Source organism: Astatotilapia calliptera, chromosome 7, assembly GCF_900246225.1.
Source record: "Astatotilapia calliptera chromosome 7, fAstCal1.2, whole genome shotgun sequence".
Taxonomy (NCBI): Eukaryota; Metazoa; Chordata; class Actinopteri; order Cichliformes; family Cichlidae; genus Astatotilapia; species Astatotilapia calliptera.
The window spans coordinates 66,793,223-66,815,988 of record NC_039308.1 but is presented as its reverse complement, the minus strand read 5'-3'; the positions used below and the strand labels follow the sequence as shown (position 1 = coordinate 66,815,988).

Below are 22,766 nucleotides of genomic sequence, written 5' to 3'. Positions count from 1 at the left end.
TTTTATTGCTCATTGAGTTCAACAATAATCTGCAGAATATGTGACTAAAGCTCCAATCAGAGCTCAATAATGCAATAATGACAGTGTAGGCTCCGGGAGGTGTGGGTGCTAATACTGGTGCTCCTGTCAAGTGTCGTGGTGAGGGATAGTAAGAAAAGAGAAATTCAACTTTTCCGAAAGCTAATGGTTAATTTTTTTTCTACATCTCTGGCATATTTTAAAACGAGGCGGAAAAAAGCGAGCAAGGAAAACAGCAGAGAGTAATTTGCATAGCAAATGGTTTGCCACGTTGCTCCAGCTGACTCATCTGCTTTCCCTGTTGTTGTTCGTGCTGCCCTGAAGCTGTTGGTGAAGAGCTCAGAGAATCCATCATTGCTTTTTGACTTTTGCTGCCATTTCCGTGTCTTTGGAACATATAATGCAACCTGTTTGAGGTTGTGTTCTGTTACAAGGATGCTGATAATCCCCTGTGTAACCTGAAGCCACTGACATCTGTGGCTTTACAGGTGTCATCCTGTGAATAATCGGTTTTGCTCAGGTTTTATTTCAGCTTTCAAACTGGTAATTTCTGCACGATGGTCATGATGTGACTGTGCACTGAAAGCTTTTCTTTTGCTCTTCAGATCCAGAATGCTGAGAAGAGGATGAATCCTCCAGGTCATCTGAGACATCAAAGTGTCTTTGCTGCTGTCCCTTTGCGACAGTCCTCAGGTCCGACCGGGGCACCATCTGCTTCCCCTCATCCCCCCCTTTGTCCCTATCCAGATCCTTCCCCCCTTCCCTGCCCCCAGTAGTGACCATCCCAGAGGGAAGGAAAGGCGACCCAGCCTCTGTAAATATGCCTGGATGGAGGTCTCATTGGCGTCTTGTTCTCCTGAACTCCCTGACCTGTGGCCTGGAGATCTGTGTGGCAGCTGGGATCACATACGTTCCTCCACTGCTGCTGGAGGCTGGAGTAGAAGAGCGGTACATGACCATGGTGCTAGGTAAGCTAATTACTAGGCCTTTTCGGCACCTCGCGGTGTGGGTGTTTGCATGCACTTAAGCCTCACTCTCGTACACGTATTCATGCTCTCTCGTCGTTTCATCTCTTTCTGTTAAACATGAAAGGCAAAGGTGGGACCGCCCACCCTGCAGGTTTCAGCTGCGTGTCCTGTCTATCTCCTCGATGGCTGGTTCAGAGTGACTAATAATGAGCATTTCCTGTTTCCGAGTGTTTTTGACAAAAAAACCCAAACAAACACAAAAACCAGACCAGTATAAAACATTGGTTTTTGCCTTGAGCTAGGCCTGGTTGGTTGGCAAGGACCGAATAGGAGACTGTGCTCGAGTCCAGCGGTCCAACCGTTTTAGCGCCATGGACCGGCCTTTAAGGTGCAGCGGAAAAATAATAAAAAAATAAAATTATACGACCAAAACAAAAACTGTGGTATTTTGTAAATATAATAATAATAAAGGCGAATTCACTGTGTACGGTAATTGTGTAACTTTATTAGCGGCGATAAAAACCGTGAAAACCATAACTTTCACAGCCCGGTACCAAACGACTCACGAACCTGTACCGGTCCGTGGCCCGGGGGTTGGGGACCGCTGGTCTAGTCCACTAACTCTGAATGACACATTATCTCCAATAATAATATGATATATAGTATATAATTTATATAATAGTACCTGGGTGTTTCGGCCCAGATATACTGTAAGGAAACACTGATCAGCGATTCTGTGACACTTTATACGTTGCAAACTAATAAACATAATTTTTGTGCATCTGCAGGAAGATCAAAAGGACAAAAAGCAGGGTTTCTGTGAATTTCGTAGGTTTTGCTGTAGTGTAAAGCTATCGGCATTAATTTTTGCAGAAGCACTGTATATAAGATCCAGTGGCAGCTAAATTTGTGTGTCACAGTGGGGGGTGTAGCATGGGAGTGCGAGTACGCGTCGGGGCAGCCATCTTCCATTTAGGTCATAAAAACATAATTGAGGTCTTTATGGAGGTAAGTGGTCAACTCACCTGTTTTGTCAGTGTGGCAATCAGGCAGCAGGGAGGAGAACTGTGGGAGGAAGAGCCACGTCCTCCAGACCGTCAGACACACAGAGCTGCTTCATTCAGTGTTTGGAGCCACTGTAATGTGAACATATTAACCCAACTTTGTTGCTTACATGAAAATACAGTAACGAGTTACAAGTAATGCATTACTGTAATCCAATTACTTTTTTCAAGTAACGAGTAAAGTAAGGGATTACTATTGCAAAAAAGGTAATTAGATTACTGTTACTTTCCCGTAAGCACACTGCGTTACTAAAACCGTGATTTTTTTTTTGATTTTTTTTTTTTTTTTGCGAGAATGTCTCACGACAGTGACGTAAGCGAGTGCGACGTTCGTGACAACAGCTGTGTGCAGATCAACAATGGATCATATATGGAGTGCAGGAGAGAGTATGAGCGTGCAGCGTTTAAAGCGTGGAAGTACTGACCTTACTTTGAGTTTGATTCTGTAAAAAGTGACAAAAACATTAGTGCCCGCTGTGCGCGGGAAGAAAACAAGCACCAAGTGCGCTACCAGGGGAATGAGAAACTCCCAGATTCTTCCACTGACCGCTGCGGCACACCTGCACCACGGCAAACATCCGCCTGCCCCACTCCTGCTAAACAGGTGAAAATAGAACAACAGGGCTGCTGACTTTATTTATTTTCTGCTGTGTTTTACTTGCATCTATTTGAAAGACTGAGTGTAAACACAAAAAATATTTTATTTTATGTGCTGGAATGTGCAGAAAATAGGTTTAAATGTTAAACTAATTTCTTCCAGTCAGAGAATGTTGCAGATAATTTAATCTTTGCTTGATGCATAAAGTTAAAAGATTACAACTAATAAATCAAGTTTTAAAAAAAGGCTTTTCCCATTTGATTACATTTTGTATGATGGATTATGCAGAAAATAGAATTGGGTTTAAAGATCTATCGCTTTGTTACCTATTCAGGTTGTAAATCGTGTTTTTTTTTTTTTTGTTTTGTTTTTTTTTTTTGTTTTTTTTAAAAGTAACTAATTAACTTACTTTTGAAAATAAGTAATCAGTAAAGGAATGGGATTACTTATTTTCAAAAGTAATCAGTAATTAGTTACTGATTACTTTTTTCAAGTAACTTGACGAACACTGCAATTCACTAAAGCATAATTGGCTTTGCCTCTGGTGCTGTATGTATTTGAGGCTTATTTGCTCACGCCGGTGTGTAAGGACCTTCCAAAATGCCCACTGGACCTGCAAAATGTATAAATGGAGAGCAGGAATTTCTCCACCGGGACTGATTTCATTGAAAGTAATTAATAGGTTGTGTCACGAGTGTAGGGTTCGATGATCTTATTGCCTATAACCGATACCGTTTCTGGTGTGAGGCGTGATGGCGACGGCTCAGTAGTGCAGAGTGGTAGACAAAAGGCCATTTCTCCAAACCCGCAGTTTCTTCAGCTCACACTCATTTCGAAATCAAACTAATAAACAGTGATGACATGCTTGTGTTTCCCCTTTGATGATGATGACGGTAATGGATGTAACCGCTCTTCACACAAACGCGTTCTTTCCAAAAGGGTGCAGAGGTGTTTCAGCTGTGTTGGGTGAATGTCAAGATGCTATTATTAAATTATAATGAGGCAAATTACATTTAATGTGGATCTATTATTAACGATAATTTGATTTGAAGCATTCTCTTATTCTTGGAACACGAGCTAAAAGTTCACCTTGATTGGCAGCCGGTTGGTAATCAGTCCCTGAGATCGTTAGCACTACCCTTTGAGGAGTTCTTCAAATGAATACATTTATTCACAGGTCTGAGGCTGCATCCACACCAGCACGGATAGATTTGACAACTGTGTTTATGTCTGAAAACGCTCCACACTAGCATTTTCAGTCGTTTTCAGAGTTGTGCGTCCACATTGAAAAGGCCGAAAACGCTGACGTTCCAGTCCTGCGCATGCGTGAAATGCAAGAAGATTCGACCTGCCTCATTTCTGTCTGCCGCTTATTTACTTTCCGGCTCTTTGAAACGTCGCGGCAGAATGTTGAGGAAAAGCACCGAGTTTGTTAAATGGACTCACAATGAGGTGGAGTTGTTGCTGCGAGTAACACAAAAGTACAAAGTTGCAAAAGCGAGTGAGAATTAAAGAATTTGAAGAAAAGCTCTCTGGAGCGCGTGCAGACTGATACTAACTCAAACAAAACAACTGCTGTATAATGCCCTCCGCTATCTTTGTTTAATTAGTCACATGACTGCATCACATGACTAACATGCGTCATCGTTTTCGATAGTCTCTGTTTTCGCTGTCCACACTGCAACAGTTTTCAAATGTATACGTTTTCAAAATGCTGCGTTTTCCTTGAGTGAAAACGCCGTCTCAGCGTGGACAGGAGGCCAAAACGGAGAGAAAACGCATTAGTGTGGACGTAGCCTGAATCGTTGGAAGCTTCAGCCAAAGGTGGTGAAGCTGAAATGGACCAAATCCCCTGCGTTACTACATCCCAAAGGATACTCTATTGGATTGGCATCTGATGGCTGTGGAGGCCATTGGAGTGCAGTGAACTCGTTGTCGTGTTTAAGAAACCAGTTTGAGATGTCTGAGCTTTGCGGGATGCTGCTTCATCCTGCTGGAAGCCATCAGAGGATGTAGTCGGTGTAGACAGGGTCACCAGCAATACTCAGACCATTACACCAACGGCACTGTTGATACAAGGCTCCATGTATCTGTGCTTTAATGTTGTTGACGCCAAATTCAGGCAGAAGTCAATACAACATTTTCCCAATCTTCTGTTGTCCAGTTTTGGTGATTTGAACTTCAGCGGGTTGCCTGCATACCATGTTGACCATCTGTATATGCCTAAATACTATGAGTTGCTGCCATGGCATTGGCTATTTGGATATTTGCATTAATGAGCCGGTTCGGTGACTGCGCTTACAGGGAAGGCCCACTTTAGTTGAAATTGTTCGACATGTGGACTACGAACTAAAAACGAGTTCATGACCTTTAGTCTGCAACAGCGTTTCGGTGGGTCGTACGTGACAAAGTAACATCCCCACTGAGGAAAAAGAGACGATCACTGTTATTCACTTTACCTGTCTGATTGGACTGTTAGCATTTGTACTGTGTGCTAATATGAATAGTTGCTTTATCCTGTAAGTGCAAATGGCATTCCCGTGGTCCTCACTGCAGGCGTCTGTTTGAGACGTTGCCTTGTGACTGTACTGATGATAGATATAATTCCACCGTAACAAAAGGCTCAGAGTGCACAACAGAAATGGCCATTCAGCTGTATAAAACAATATCCCCTCCTACTCTTGCACTTCTCTAACAGCTGCTTGTGATATGAAGAAAAATGATTTCACTGTAGCGTTGCTCTCAAACACGCTGCCGTAAGCCAATCTGGAAATGGCTTTCAACCTAATTCCTATATGCTTGTATTATAATGGAGTGCTGGGATGTTATTTGAATGAAGATGGATATCGTGTCTTGGGAGGCTTATAGCTAATTTCCCCAAGCAGCAGTGTCAAGTTCTCCGATGGCTGCTGTCTGCTGTATCTAATAGCCATTTGTGGTTGCTTCATCCAACAGTAATTATTTTCTTTCTCTAGTTTCTCTTACTGGGGCAGAGAGCGTTCTGCTTTTTAGCATTTAATCGTAAGTACGTTTAGTTGAGCACATGTGACGCTTTTTTATTCATTGTATTGGCTATTTTTCATAGCACACATGTGTGTTTCTAAACTGGAGTTTGCATTGTGTTTAGGAGAGGTAAGAGTGAGTGGGGAATGTGTGATGCAGTGACACTTCCAGCTGTAGATGATAAGGATTGTTTTGAGGGGCCTCCACAGCTGCAGAGGGAGAAATGTGATCGAGGGTAGACTCGCTGGCAGCAGCGTATTTGTTCTACCTGTCTCCATTTCCCAGTTTAAGTGGCTCCTTTCAGTTCATGCTTTTAAGAATTCTCTTCATGTTTCACTTTCTTGTCAAACTGCAGAAAGAGTGCAAATTGATCTTGCTTGTGTGTCCATGTTGGGTGGCTGTAGCTCAGGTGGCAGAGCAGGTCAGCCACTAATCAGAAGGTCGGTGGTTCGATCCCAGGCTGCATGCCAAATATCCTTGGGCAAGATACTAACCCCGTGTTTGCCTACTGGTGGTGGTCAGAGGGCCCGGTGGCGCCAGTGTCCGGCAGCCTCGCCTCTGTCAGTGCGCCCCAGGGCAGCTGTGGCTACAATGTAGCTTGCTATCACCAGTGTGTGTGAATGGGTGAATGACTGAATGTAGTGTAAAGCGCTTTGGGGTCCTATGGACTAGATAAGCGCTATACAAATGCAGGCCATTTACTACTTTTTGAACGTTAGTCTCTTTGGAGACAAAGGTGCCACCGTTGGTAAGAAACTCACAGGGCGACTTCAGAGCCATTAGAGTCAGGCGAACTTGGGAAAAGTGTTCCCACGTTTGGGGCTCTGTCGTTTAACATCCACTTTCCAAGTCTGAGGCTCCTTTCTGAGAGCCTGTCTGCATTTCTCAGTGGGCGATGGCCTTTACGTTGGGGATGGGCTTAATGGGGACCAAGTCAACACCGATAATCAGACTTGAAACGAGCGTAAACTTAGACGCTATTTGCAACCACCCTCCAGGTGCAGGGCACAGATCCACCAGAGCTCAGACTTTCTGCAGAAACTGGAACTTGCGGTTAAGCTGGATCAGTTTGGAGGAACGAGAGCGATGACCTGTTTCTTTGGTGGTAGAATTGATCTTTTCGGGTCTTTCTGACCTTAAGTTTCTTCCCCATATTTGCTGCTTTACTTTTACGCCGGACTCTAACACACACGTGTCACGTTAGAGGTGCTGCAGAACAGCGTTCATGATTAACAGGCTTCTGTGTATTTTTATTTTTCGTGCGTTCTGTAAACACTTAAATGAAGGACAGCGTGGCCACTGGGCACGCACGAATTCCTTTTGATGAGAAATGATGTAAGAGTACTTCACGGGGCACCTTCTTAAATGTCAAAATCTAGCCCTGAGATCTCATCACATTAGATCTTGTGTGGACCAGCGTCTCATGGTGTGTTCTAATTAGCCAGACCCAGCCACGTGTGAAGGATGACTGCTACCTTCAGGCAGCGAGCCATCTGTAGGAACCGTCACCTCAGCAGTCATTAATGATGGCAGAGACGCATGCAGTTCACCCCTGAGGTCGATAACAAAGAATCTAAGGCAACCAGTAAAAATCTGGCTCCATTCGACCAGTTCTAGTATCTTTTAACCATACTGGTGTTTGTGGCAAAGACATGTTTGAGTTGATAGGGATTGGTTTTGATTTTTCCGCCACATCGACATCTGTGAATACATGTTTTCCCCAACATTGTCTGTGTTTCTTTATGCTTTGTCTTTGCATCTTATGGTTTGTTAGTATGATCTCTGACTTCTGTGTTTGCCTGGTTGTACCTGCAGGCATCGGGCCAGTGCTTGGCCTGTTGTTCATCCCCCTGATCGGCTCAGCCAGTGACCAGTGCAACAGCAGTTACGGCAGGAGGCGGCCTTTCATCTGGCTGTTGTCGATGGGAGTCCTTCTGGCGCTTTTCATTATTCCCCACGCTGACGTCCTGGCAGCCCGCGTTGCATGGGGTGGCCGCACGCTCCAGGTGTGTGAAATGTTTGTTTGAATTTGAGTTTTTCAGACAAAGGGTAAATTCTTCCCGAGAGTTTATTCGTTTGAAGACTGTGTCCTCCATATAACCTTGCGTTTCCTCCGTGTTCCAGGTGGGCTTCCTGATCCTTGGTGTTGGGCTCCTTGACTTCTGTGGACAAGTTTGCTTCACACCGCTGGAGGCTCTTCTGTCAGATTTGTATCGGGATGAGGAGGACTGCAGCCAAGCCTTTGCCATGTTCTCCTTCATGGTGAGCTTGGGAGGCTGTGTGGGTTATTTGCTACCTGCGCTGGACTGGAGTCACGGCCTCCTCTCTGTTTACTTGGGAGGCCAAGCAGAGTGCCTCTTTTCCCTCCTCATCCTCATCTTCATCTCCAGTGTGCTAATCACCATGAAGGTGTCCGAGGAACCCTCTTGTGCCAACAGCGGCGCGGGAGAGTCGGGATCTCTACTGGAGCCGGGGACAGGTGTGATGGAGGCCGGCCGGTGTGGCGTGCCACGCTCGTGCTGCTACCTGCTGAAGTGCAAGCTGAGGCTCCTCAAGTCTGGACCCCTGATGTGCTTACTGAGGACATGCTGGTCCATGACGCCGGCCATTTACAGGAGCTACTGCCACGTTCCACGGGTGATGAGGCAACTGTGCGTGGCTCAGCTCTGCAGCTGGATGGCTGTCATGTCTTTTATGCTTTTCTACACAGACTTTGTGGGTGAAGGCCTTTATGAGGGCGTGCCCAGTGCATTACCAGGGAGTGTGTCCAAACAAAGATATGATGAAGGTCAGATTCCTCTTTTTACATTACGTGCATATGATGTAAGATTTATGTCTTGCATCTTTATAAATGTGTTTGTAGCTCTAGACAGTATGGCATTGCCAAAAAAAAGTCCTAAATGCACAAATAGCTGATTACCGGTGCTCGTTGTGCTAATCGGATGCAGGACGTGTCCTCCTCTTTTTGTCATCGTGGCACACAGCTGACCTGGAATCCCGTGTATCTGTTATCATGCATCCGTTTCTGGTCTGTCTCAGGGTATCTGATATAGACAGAAACGATGGCTGAGACTAACACACCGATACAACACTGCAGATAGGATTGTGAGCGTTTTGTGAAGTTTTACCTTTTTTTTTTTTTTCTTTTTTTTTTTAAAGCATGTCAAGTAAATCCACTCCAAAATTTCAGGTATTGTGCTCCACTCCTGCTTAGGGCTGTGCGATATGCCGAAATATATCGGATGACAATATAAAAAAATGTATTGTTTCATAATACAGTCTCGCTTTTATTTCTTGCTGTCGTAAAACGCCATTTACTGCAATATTTCTTCATTGTTTTAGATGACTGTTAGCAACAGTCACTGCGGCACCACAGAAAGACCAGCCAAACACATCGACAAGCTCGTTTCTAAACGAGGGGCTGCGCTGTGCAGAAAACTGCAAATTACGCAGCAAAAGGGTCCCCACCACAGAAAGCTGCTGAGCTGTTTGATTGGACCCGAGTGACCAATCATGCCAGGCAGAGGCAGGACTTGGTGCCAACCAACTTTAGTTATTTTTATTTATCAAACATTTAATTTACAAATGAAATTTGAATTAATTTTAGTTTACTTAATTTGACAGTTAAGCCATGTAACATTTTTTCTGTTATAGCCTGCTATTAAAACTGTCACCATCATCACCCACAAATATATTATTTACTTTAAGATCATATAACCATACAAGCCCACGCGTGTTCTGACGTCTGGGTTTGTGCTTTTTAATGTGCAAACGTTTTCCTAAAGTGCAGCTGTGCCCAGAAAATGTTATTACCTAAAACAAAATGCAGCAAAGCAGTAATGGAATACATTTTCATTACCTCCTCTCACTACAGCAGGGATAAAGATTTCACTACTCAGTTTTTCTAGTCAGTCAGTCAGCCACCACATGAGACAGCCACTGGGGGGCGTGATGATCAGTCTCCATGAGGAAGTGGCATCAAAGCAGAGATGATATCTGAAGGATTCAAATGCCACTTCATTGCCAAACACTCATTTCTACCATCAAGTACCTCACCTCTCTGCCCAACATCTTTCAACAGAGGAATAACACTGGCCTCCCTCTTTGTAGGAGGACCGCATCTCTGCAGGATGAATGGCTCGATGAATGCTGTGGAGAACAGCCTGGATCTCTGAATGCTCTTGTGCATTTCTCCATTACCTTAGTACCTTGTTAGGGGCTAAATTCTTGGTGAAGTCACTCAACTCTCTGCAAATGGGGGGTACATTTTCTGTACCACCCAACCAGGCATATGAAGCCTTTCAGCTCACCCTTCCTCTCAGTGGAACAGGAAAGGACTTCCCAGCTTGTAGCTTGACCCTGCCTAACTAACAACAAAGCTCAGGTACTCTATGGGTACCTGTGCAGCGGCGAGGGCTGATGCCCAACCCAAGAGGCTTTATGTTGTAGGATTTATTTACTCTTCCCAGTCCCAACTGTACACCACCACATCATCCAGATATTCTACTGAAAATTCGGACATATCGCTCAGCAATTCAGTCACTGAAATGTGGCTGGCGCCCCCTGGAGGCCAATGATATAACTAAACGGGTACATACCCTCGAAGGCTGTGAGTTCTCTTACCTCTGGTGCTGAGGCCAGCTGCCGATATCCTTTAGTTCAGAGTGCTGATGTGTTTAGGTCCAGGATGTTTTTCCTAACAGATCATCGATTCCAGGCGTGAAGCACGGATCAAAGTCAGACATGGAATTTAAATCTCTGAATTCAATACAAAATCTCTGCATCTTTCTTTGGCACCAGATCAATAGAGCTGCACCACTCACTACTGGAAACGTCAACTTTCTGCAGCACTGGTACCAATCACTCTGGAATCCTGTAGCTTCTCTCCTGAACGGAGCGTCTTCCAGCTGACTTGTATTTATATCTAGACAAGAGCCGTAAACGCTGGGGTCCCACCAAAGAAATCTGGGTGTAAGAATGGTTTGCTGCTGGGGACGGGACAAATGAGATGGGTCAACTGAAACTGCCTCTTCTTGGCTCCATGGGGAGATTTCTTAGTTACCTCCTCGTCATTTACTTCACAAACCAACAACTGACGGTGTACAGACTTCTGACAGTCCTGGAATGTAATTTGGTGGATTCATCCAGCCAGAAAAATGTATACCCTGCGTTTGACCTCCACCCCGCCCCCCCTGTTTACCTACTTGGTTGAGTAAAGTAGGTCAAAGCGGCCATTATCTATTTAAAATAACTTGAAAGTACATGTTCCCATACTTTTTGGCAGATTCCCAATAAATATCAAATAAATATTTAAGAGTTCTCGCACAAGTTTTTGCTTCTAAATATGTGTTTTCTTAAAGTACAACATTTTATCTGAAGCACAAATATGCTCAGAAAAATGACCATTATGACCTTAAAGAAAATATAATTTACTCTAAACCAGTAAGAAATCACCTGTTCACTACAGGTAGCTAAACCTGTCTAGCTGTCCTTCCGACACCGCTACCATATATACTATAAATGTATCCTTAAATCTGGGGATCCCCCCCCTTTACCTTTTGCCCTCTCTCATTTGACATTTTTATCCATCCATCCACATTCTTTTCATACTCCTCTTTGTCGGCCTCTTTCATTCTTTACTTTGTTTACTTTCTAATTTTCTCCTGTTCCTAGTCCCGGTGCTTGCTGGACCATGAGGAATGTCACACTCAAAAAGCATTAATGTCAAGGAATCGGCACACAAAGAGCGTGTTCATTCAAGTCAACTAGACGGCCAAAGCACACATATCTGAGGTCTGAGTTTCATTTGTTTAATCCGAAATGCAGCGACTGTTATTACGCCACATCCTTCTGTCTGCAGATGTTCCTCCGGATGACGGTGATCTGTGTTGATTACAGTTGCATGGCCCCCTTTTTTTTCTTAAGAGTAACCACTGTGCATTATCTGTAACATCTGTACCACAGAAAGTTGTCTTTGCACAGTACAGCTGAATCAGCTGTACTGTGCAAAGACAACTTTGCACAGGTCGCATCAGAGCATCAGGCCGTATAGTGTGAGACCTGCATCGTGACCTATGAACTTCTAACCCCTGCGATTTAATTGTACAGTTTGAGCAGGAGCTGAATAACGTGACTGAAAAAAATCGCAGTGTTTGCCCAGCTTAATGCAGACTGTTTAAACTAAACAAGCTGCTGTTTCACATAATAAACCCTGCCAGCCGCAGTATTGCCTTCTGTTTTAACAGTTAAAGCAGTAGAGACGAGCTGTTTGCATGTGCGTGGAACTCTAGCGTCATTAACCAGGTTAGCTGTTAGCTTACAGCTCACGCTAGCTAACCAGCGAGCAGTTAAAAAGACAGCCGAAGCTGCACAAAACACCCACAAACTTATCTCACTACAACGTAGCGCCGAAAACATGACTCGCAGCTCGAGCTGGACACAGCTACTGTAACATAAGACTGACATCCAGCTAACCACAGCTAAAAGATATTTAGAGAAAACTTACTCAGGTTACACGAGCTGAGTTGTTTCACGCTGAAAAGTTGTTGTTTTGTTCTCACTGAAGACACCGACGCTGAAGACAGAGCTGTTCTTTTGTGCTGCTTTTAAGAGAAACATCCTTTGTATGTGAGGCCAAGGCTGTTCATCCTCTTCAGCTCTAGCGTAGACGACTGGCTCTGCCATGTTTTCATGTTTCTTCTTTACGTGTGTCGCTACTTTGAAACGCTTGGGCCGCTCTGCCCGCCACAGTTTCAAACTGGTCATGTGACTGCATGGCCACATCTGATTGGTAAAAAGTTACCGGAAACTCCACTGGCAGCATGTTTTATCTAATGTGTTAAACTAATTACTTTTTCAAAAAGTAACGAGTCGAATTTTGCAAATGTAGCGGAGTAAAAGTACCGTTTCTTCTTCACAAATGTATTTAAGTAAAAGTAAAAAGTATTGTGCAAAAAAGGTACTTTAAAAGTACATTTTTTTTCAAAAACTTACTCAAGTAAATGTAACAGAGTAAATGTAACTCGTTACTACCCACCTCTGCAGCTGATTCAGTAGCATTCTGGCTCCCTCCCTTATCTGTCAGGGCTACAGTTTAGTGCTCATTACATGTGGTAGTGTTTGAAAATGGAGCTCATTAACTTTGCTTTCCAGGAGTAATATCATAAACATACTCTTCCATGTTAAGTTAGCTGCTGCTTGCTATGCTACTGAACTTGACCCTGACTGTTTACCAAGAGCACCTGGAGGTCAGAACCACAGCTGGGAGAAATAAATAAATAAAGACATTTAACCCTTTAAAGCCGGTTGGAGCCGGTGTTCTGCACGCTCCGTTTTGCGTAACTATTTTTAAATCCCGGTAGCACTGCAACCATGTGAGCTAGCGCAATAAAATTGTTTGTATATGAAACCGGAGGAGTTGTACTTGCATCTTATGCCATTAGCTTGTCCTAAGTCACAGTTTCCTTCCACATAAAGCTTTGCAAAAACTGCATAAAAAGCACTTGCAGCAACAAAAACATAATATTCCAGAAACACGCTTTGCCGATCCGATCAGCTGTTTGTAACACTTCCTACACTTCCGCCAGGACATGGCGAACCATCGCATGTCCGCCATGTCCTGGCCAAAACCGGAAGTGACGTCATTTTGCGGAAATGTAGTTTTTTACCATCAGGGCCTCATGAGCCTATACTGGTGTTTTTTTTAGAAGAAGAAAGTGTGTACATTATTGTACTATATTGAGCCCCGTGGGGAAATTGCTCTCTGCATTTAACCCATTCACTCAGTGAAGCAGTGGGCAGCCATTGGGCGCCCGGGGAGCAGTGTGTAGGGACGGTACCTTGCTCAGGGGTACCTCAGGGTAGCTGTTAAGGGGAATCGAACCCCCGACCTTCCGATCATGGGGCAACCACTCTACCTACTGAGCTATCCCTGCCCCTACTGAGCTATCCCTGCCCCAACTGAGCTATCCCTGCCCCAAAAGTTATGTTTGACTTTATGACTTTCTGTGTCGTTTCTGGGATGCTGAGGACTCATATTGCACTGCTGGAAATAGTTTATTTTGATGTATATGCTGTTTTTTTGCAAATTTGCACTATAATATTTATTTTCGTTTTTCCTGCAGTATATAGAAATTGGTGTATTTCAAAAATAAAACTATGAAGACACTCAAAATAAATTTCTTGTGGTGGGAAACTATTTTGTGCAACTTTTTTGTATTTACAGTTTTGAGGGATAAGCCTCTTAAATTTCTCTAACTAGAAATATATGTTAAAAAAACAAAAACGATTTTTAAATTTTTTTGCAGTTTATTGCACTTTTTTTTCGCAATTTATGTAATTACTATGCACTTAATGCAGACATATTACGGTATTAAAATCTGGGCTATAATGGTTGTATTGATGTACATCAACTTGAAATGCTCCCAAAAATGGCTCCACAGCATGTAAAAATATAATATAAGCTCTGGCGGACTTGGTTCTATGGTAGGTCTTAAAGGGTTAAGCATGAGAAACTTGGAAGGACAAACTGGGAACATAAAAAGCAAGTCCTTTTTAAAATAAAGTCTTACCACTGACTGTTTTTGCCCTTCTTTCCTTTTTCTGGGCAGCAAATCTCATTACTAAACAATTCTGAGAATCTTTATAAAGATGGAAATGTTTTCATTTTAATATTTTGAAAGCGAGAGGATGAAATTAAATGGGCAATGCTATTATTAGAAAATTATATTTACAGTGTTTCTAATCATTATATACTGCTTTTGAAAAACTGTCTACTGTGACCTGTAATATCAAGACTTGTCTCTCTGGTTTTAGATGCATCACATTGTTAAAAATTTCCACTTATTGTTAACATTATTTAAATTCAATTCAGTTTTATTTATACCGCGCCAAATCACAACAACAGTCGCCTCATCGGAAGGTAAGGTAAGGTAATCGGAAGGTTGCCGGTTCGAGCCCCGGCTTGGACAGTCTCGGTCGTTGTGTCCTTGGGCAAGACACTTCACCCGTTGCCTACTGGTGGTGGTCAGAGGGCCCGGTGGCGCCAGTGTCCGGCAGCCTCGCCTCTGTCAGTGCGCCCCAGGGTGGCTGTGGCTACAATGTAGCTGCCATCACCAGTGTGTGAATGTGTGTGTGAATGGGTGGATGACTGGATCTTAATGCGGCAAATCTCCGTTAGCGAGTTAGCACGAATTGTCCCCGCCGTGTGGCTGCACGGCGTTGATGCGTTAGCGCGGTTAGGTCGTTAATGCATTAGTGCCATGCAGCCCCATGCACGGGGCAATCCGCGCTAACTTGCTAACAGAGATTTGCCTTCCTTTCATACGCCGATGACTCCCAGATTTATTTCCCACTTAAAAAGATAAATGGCTTCTCAGTAGACCCGCTGCTCAGATGCCTTGATGATATAAGGGCCTGGATGGCTTTGAACTTTTTACATTTTAATGAACAGAAAACAGAAGTGATGGTTTTTGGTGGCGCTTCTGAGGCCACTATTATAGATCTTGGTTCACTGGCACAGTATGTTAAACCAGTCATCACTAATCTGGGAGTTAAAATAGAGGCAAATCTTAAACTTGAAAGCCAGGTCAGAGCTGTTGTAAGATCTAGCTTTTTTCATTTGAGGGAATTAGCCAAAATAAAGCCTATCTTATCGAAACAGCATTTTGAGACAGTAATCCATGCCTTTGTTACTTCTAGGCTGGATTATTGTAACGCACTTTATTTTGGGGTTAGTGATGCGTCCATTAGGCGCCTGCAGGTTGTGCAAAATGCTGCAGCACGTCTTTTAACTGGAACAAAAAAAGTTTGAGCACATTACCCCAATTTTAATTTCACTCCACTGTATATTTTAGGATTGTTTTTAAAATTCTCTTATTTGCTTTTAAATCTCTTAATGGCCTGGCCCCCCCTACCTCTCGGAGCTACTACAACCATATACACCTCCCCGTTCCCTTAGGTCCGCCAATCAGCAGCTCCTTAAGGTACCAAAAACTAAGTATAAATCTAAAGGTGATCGTGCTTTTGCTGTAGTTGCTCCAAAGTTGTGGAATGATCTACCCTTGCATGTTAGGCAGGCCTTTTCTCTCTCTGAGTTTAAAAGTCTTCTTAAAACATATTTATTCGCTGAAGCCTTTGGCATTGATTAGAGGGGTTGACTCAATTTGTTTTGACATGTTTCAATTTATTTTAGTTTTTTAGTTATTTCTTTTATCTTATCTCATTTTAATTTTCTTTACTTATGCTTTTAGCATGTACAGCACTTTGTGAACTCTGGTTTTATGTTAAAGTGCTTTATAAATAAAGGTGGTATGGTATATCAAACATCCTTGAAAGAGTAGTTGTCAAACAGCTAACAGATCATCTGCAGAGGTTTATTTGAAGAGTTTCAGTCAGGTTTCAGAGTTCATCACAGCACAGAAACAGCTTTAGTGAAGGTTACAAATGATCTTCTTATGGCCTCTGACAGTGGACTCATCTCTGTGCTTGTCCTGCTAGACCTCAGTGCAGCGTTCGATACTGTCGACCATAATATCCTATTAGAGCGATTAGAACATGCTGTAGGTATTACAGGTACTGCGCTGCAGTGGTTTGTATCATATCTATCTAATAGACTCCAGTTTGTGCATGTAAATGGAGAGTCCTCTTCACACACTGAGGTTAATTATGGAGTTCCACAGGGTTCAGTGCTAGGACCAATTCTGTTTACATTATACATGCTTCCCTTAGGCAGCATCATTAGAAGACATAGCATACATTTACACTGCTATGCTGATGACACCCAGCTCTATCTGTCCATGAAGCCAGATAACACACACCAATGAGTTAAACTGCAGGAATGTCTTAAAGACATAAAGACCTGGATGGCCGCTAACTTTCTGCTTCTTAATTCAGATAAAACTGAGGTTATTGTACTCGGCCCTGAAAAGCTTAGAAATATGGTCTCTAACCAGATTCTTACTCTGGATGACATTACCTTGGCCTCCAGTAACACTGTGAGGAACCTTGGAGTCATTTCTGACCAGGACATGTCCTTCAACACACATATTAAACAAATATGTAAGACTGCTTTCTTCCATTTGTGCAACATCTCTAAAGTTAGAAATATCCTGTCTCAGAGTGACGCTGAAAAACTAGTTCATGCATTTATTACTTCCAGGCTGGACGACTGTAATTCATTATTATCAGGAAGTCCTAAAAACTCCCTGAAAAGCCTTCAGCTAATCCAAAATGCTGCAGCAAGAGTCCTGACAGGGACTAGAAAGAGAGAGCAGATTTCTCCTGTTTTGGCTTCCTGTTAAATCCAGAATTCAAAATCCTGCTCCTCACATACAAGGTCTTAAATAATCAGGCCCCATCTCCTCTTAATGACCTTGTAGTTAGAGCAGGGCGATATGGCCAAAAATATTTATCACCATATACATTTGAAAATTTGTGATAACGATATAACTGACGATATAATTAACACGAGACAAAATACTTTACGACTCCACAACTTTATTAGTGCAAAAAAAAACCCATCAATGTATTTTCACTTAAACAAGCAGCTGTTTTTTATGTGCATTAATGTTATATAAAAATGTAACAGTGCAAATTCCTCGCTGACAGTTTAACCAAAAGGCGTTTCCAGTGGAAACTGGCCGACACATCCTCAGCATAACCATGTATAATATCCACAACACTTAAAAAGAGGTTAAACACACACAGTACGGTAATATCATGTTGAAGCACAGTACGTATCACTCCGCGAGGCTCCGCCTACGATAGCCGTAATGCTCCCACAATGCATCAAGCGGTGCGGCTTGGTAGCTCAGCAAAGTCGTACTGAAACATTTGACAGATTTTCGAGCGCCGTGCACATAAAATCGTTTCGAGGTCATAAACACAACCAGAGTTCATACATAAGGCACACGGGATTATAAGGGGCTCTGTCGACTTTCAGAAAAATCAAAGGATTGATTTTAAGTGCGCCGTATTTTCCAAACAACACGGTAATAACGACGGCCCGCTAGCATGCTCTACCAAAAATAGTGCTTTGTTGTGTATCTGACGGACGAAAGCCAAACCAGTTCCACACCAGTGAAGCTGCAGCATTTTTACAAACCAGTTCTGGTTCATCGTTTCATTCAACGATCCGCTCTCGCGCTTCTCATTCTGCGTCACCGCCATGTGCGTATGAAAACAAAGGCACTGCACATTTTACCCATATTTTATCACAATATTTCATTTTCTTATCGTTGCCCAAAATTATACCGGTATTACCGTGAACGGTATGATATGGCCCAGCCCTACTTGTAGTAGTAATAATAATAATAATAATAATGGATTGGATTTATATAGCGCTTTACAATACCACTATTCATTCACTCTCACATTCATACACTGGTGGAGGCAGCTACAGTTGTAGCCACAGCTGCCCTGGGGCAGACTGACAGAAGCGAGGCTGCCATATCGCGCCATCGGCCCCTCTGGCCAACACCAGTAGGACCATATCACCCTATTAGAGCACTTCGCTCTCGCTCTGCAGGCCTACTTGTTGTTCCTAGAGTATTTAAAAGTAGAATGGGAGGCAGAGGCTTCAGTTTTCAGGCCCCTCTTCTATGGAACCAGCTTCCAGTTTGGATTCAGGAGACAGACACTATCTCTACTTTCAAGATTAGGCTTCAAACTTTCCTTTTTGCTAAAGCATATAGTTAGGGCTGGACCAGGTGACCCTGAATCCTCCCTTAGTTATGCTGCAATAGATGTAGGCTGCCGGGGATTCCCATGATGCATTGAGTTTTTCCTTTCCAGTCACCTTCCTCACTCACTATGTGTTAACAGACCTCTCTGCATTGAATCATATCTGTTATTAACCTCTGTCTCTCTTCCACAGCATGTCTTTTATCCTGTCTTCCTTCTCTCACCCCAACAAATCACAGCAGATGGCCCCGCCCCTCCCCGAGCCTGGTTCTTTCGAAGGTTTCTTCCTGTTAAAAGGGAGTTTTTCCTTCCCACTGTCGCCAAAGTGCTTGCTCATTCGGGGTCATGATTGTTGGGTTTTTCTCTGTATCTATTATTGTACGATCTACTGTACAATATAAAGTGCCTTGAGGCGACTGTTGTTGTGATTTTGTGCTGTATAAATAAAATTGAATTGTTATGGCGTTAACGTCATTTTAACGAGATTAACACTGACAGCACTACTATTAACACATAGTGAGTGAAGAAGAAACACCCAGAACCCCCCAGCAGCTTGCACCTATTGCAGCATAACTAAGGAAGGATTCAGGAACTTTGACAATAGTGAGTAAGATTTGCTGTTGGTCAGCCTGTGACACCCCCTCCAAACAGCCCATGCCTTGGGTCAGCCTGTGTGTGTCTCTTTTCAGCATTATTCTAAACTTGATGCTGTGTAACGATTAGTCAGACCAAACTAGGTGTCCGTGCTGCAGAGTTCAGCAAACGTCACTCCAAGGCACTTTTTTTCACTAGAATGCTTTCTAGAAGGAGTCAGTGCAGAATATTCGACTGCAGCCGATGACATAAATCCATCTTTTATCGTCCTTCACTCGTTTTGCTCGTTCTTATACTTTCTGGACGCTGTTGTTTCTTTCAGGAATCCGTATGGGCAGCATGGGCCTGTTCCTGCAGTGTGCTACCTCAACCTTTTTCTCTCTGGTTATGAGTCGTTTGGTTCGGCATTTGGGATCCCGGTGGGTTTACCTGAGCAGCATGGTGAGCTTCACAGTCTCCGCTTTGGTCATCTGCCTGTCCAAAAGCGTCGTCTTGGTCACTGTAATGGCAGCTCTCACTGGCTATGCATACGCGACACTGCAGACCCTCCCTTACACACTCACCTGCCATTACCACAAGGAGATAGAGGTAAGTATAGAAGTAAGAACTGGATATTCAAAGACATGTTTTAGATGATTACAGTCAATGATTCCTTTCTCATTTCAGGTCTACATGCCAAAAAGAATAACCAAAAGCAGACATAAAAACGGTGTAACAGCCATGCGGGACTCTGTGTATTTGACTCCTGTGGAAGAGGAGGGTGGACTGAACCACCAAACGGGGCCTCCTTACAGGCACGCCTTGTTCAGCCAGGACAGTTACGAGTACTACCCCGGCCCGCAAAGCCAAAACGGTTCGTCTCACAGTGCCAACGCCCCCGAGCAGGACGAAGCCGAGTCGGGCTTTGAGAAACGCGGTGTGGGCTTGGACTTTGCCATCTTAGACAGCACCTTTCTCCTCTCTCAGGTTTTCCCCACCCTCTTCATGGGCATGATTGTTCAGTTTGCTCAGTCCGTCACTGCCTATATCGCTTGCTCTGCCATCTTTGGAGCTGTCGCCATCTACCTGGCCAGTCAGATTGTCTTTGACCAAAAGGACCTCAGAAACTGAGTGATGGGATCGCCAATAATCAACCCTTCAGGTTCCACGAGTGGTACTCGCTGCACTACTGTTCCCAGAAAGCCTTTTGCTAGTAAAAATTTTTTGCTTTCAGCGACACTCTGCATTAAGGTATATCTGTTAGCGTGTGGCATGTGAAACTGGCTTACCGAAGATAAAGTCAGGAGCCGTTTGCCGTGTTATAGCAGGAATTATCTGCTACCAGAAGAGTCACCACCTGCTCAGGTCCGATGAGGTACAGTGTGTACTGAAACCTATTGAATTCAACAGACGTGTCTCTTTAAAACTGTCACGGCATAATTTCTGTCCACCTTTTTCCTCAGGTACCTTCAAACAGATTTACTGTACAACCCGTCAACCTCGAATACACCAACTAACTTTTCTGAATCGTATTTTTTAATTATCTTAAGCTACGGTTTTACACAGTGCAGTCGGTTTTTGTCTTTGCTCACTCGTCTTCACTGTCACTAAGGCATTTTCCATAATGGTCATCTTACATAATGACATTTAAAATTAAATTAGGTGAGCGTGGGGGGGAGTCAATCTAATGCAAGATGGCAGAACAGACAAATTGGTTTCTTCAGAAATATGCTACTTTATTCATTAATTTGAGAGCCTCCAGAGATGGTCTTGCCAACTCTGTATGATCTCTTATTAGACCGTCCCTTCCTGCTAAATGTCATCATCTTTCTACTTTATAATCGACCTTTTTTCTGTCAAATGTGCTTTCGTCATTACACTTGTCTAGTCTCCACCATAAGTAAACTAACTCCATACGTGGGTGGGGTACATATGGGGATGTGGTAGTTCTGTTGGGCCATCAGTATCCATTTCTCCTCCTGGGATTGGTCACGTCCAGGAGGACGATGGCATGTGGGAGTCACCGAAAGGTGAAAATGTGACTTATTTTCTTCAGTCACAGCATCTCATCCTTATTTAACACCTATGGGAAATTTTGTACCAGTGGTAGACGGCAATCGCGTGCACCGTCAGGGTGTTTCATTCCTGCTGTATATTTCCAAAGATTTGGAGCGGCAATGCCAAGGCCTGTTCTGGCCCAAAGCCTTATTAGGAGACCTTTTTTTCTTTCAGCAGTCAGTGAGCTATACTCTGAGTCTCCTCTTATCCCTCCCTTCCTCGTCTAGTGCCATCTTTTAGTGCTGTTTACTGCGAATATTTGCATACATTTTTACTGTATAATCCCTATGGGAATTTGTTATGCAACGTGCTGAAGTGAAGTTTCTGACTGTGATGATTTAGCAATTAGGCTGTTCAGCTGAATGGGAATATCGCATCAAATGTCCTTTGTGTAGATAATCAAGAGAGGTAATCTAGACTAGTGGACTGCTTATCCTGTCGAGTAATAATAACACACTTTCCCCGTTGCCTAAGCCCCGTTTAAGTTTGTTTTTTTTTTTTTTTTAAATGACAATCTAGGACATCCAGATGGGCTTGTTATATAATCCCAGACGTGAACGGTAAACACGCAGAGTGATGTCTTATGGATGCCCACGTCATAGCAACCGTTCTGGAAAACATCTCCCAAAAAGTTATGCAGTGCATGTCAACATTTGGTTACTGAAAATCATGCAAGCAAGGGCGATGGAGGCCGTGCGTGTTTGTATGTATGCATAACATGGAGGACAGATTGCAAGAAGTCATGAGTAAGTGTGAGAGTAATAGTTGGTATGACTCAAATGCAGTTTTTTGTTTCTTCTCTTGCTGCACCGACAGCAAGAGGAAAGAGTAGCCTGAATAATGCTTTACATCACGGAGCATCATCTTGGCCAAATGATGAAGAATCCATGTTTGTGTCAGTTCTTGCTGAGAATTTGTGTTGAGTCCTTCTTTTCTGATCCTACACAAACTGTTCGGTTGGTACAACAGAAGGATCCTATTTCCTGCATGGAAGACCAGAGAATTTGTCATGTTGACATTACTGCCAAGCAATCGACTTATCCTCCATGTCTAGCATTAACTGAAAGGTTGTTTTACAAGTGCCTGTACATTTTCCAAACATGTTTTGTACATATGTATTTATTTATTATGCTTCTATTACAATATAGCATGTATTAAAACTATTGGACTTTTTTTTTCGGCATCTGTCACAGGTGCAGGGGTGAAGGCTCTTTCTGTGAAAATAAATTATTTGTATAGATGTGTTATAGAAGCATTCATAAAGCTGTAATTTATTTTAATATTACCCATTTCACCCCCTCTGTTGGCTTTGGGGACACTGCAGAGCTCGTTGCTGAGGTCTGTTAAGCCCTTTACACAAGCGACATGGTTTGAGTTTCTTTTTCTGTTTTCATGGTTCATTTAAGAAATCGTGTCCTTTGTCAGCAGTGATTCGTCAGGGTCATACGTCTCATCAGTGGTCAATAAACAGTTTCCGTTAACTGCAGTTGTCTGTAACTGGATGAGTGGAGATGTTCTCCTTGTATTAAAACAAAGTGACTTAGTGATTTAAGGCCAGAAGTTGTTTTTGATTTTCTGTTTTATCACATGACTTCAGCTACTTATTTCAGAGTTTATATCATTTTCACTGTACACCTGTCAGGCTGTGTATAAATGTGCAGTTACCAAATAGATTTTATACAAAATAAAAGATCTGCGTTTTCAATGAGGTGGTGTCTTTGGTCCTTCATGCGACAGTGTTTAAAAATCAAACATTACATGACAGAGGTCAGAAGCGTTTCTTTAATTAAATCTGAAACAAGT

The 22,766-nt window shown here is 43.1% G+C and overlaps 1 protein-coding gene across 6 annotated transcripts in view; it reads left to right on the top strand.

Moving 5' to 3' along the window:
- The window catches only part of LOC113027154 (solute carrier family 45 member 3), a 48,397-nt gene extending 25,726 nt beyond the window's left edge, over positions 1-22,671 (top strand). For 5 of the 6 annotated variants that reach the window (XM_026176730.1, XM_026176729.1, XM_026176733.1 and 2 more), the window contains 5 exons: positions 624-986; positions 7,467-7,657; positions 7,776-8,439; positions 19,249-19,514; positions 19,593-21,476. In XM_026176730.1, coding sequence (XP_026032515.1) covers positions 839-986; positions 7,467-7,657; positions 7,776-8,439; positions 19,249-19,514; positions 19,593-20,036 — 1,713 coding nt within the window. In that variant the 5' untranslated portion in view covers positions 624-838 and the 3' untranslated portion in view covers positions 20,037-21,476. The other variant, XR_003272993.1, reaches the window with a different exon arrangement.
- Positions 22,672-22,766: the final 95 nt, after the last annotated feature.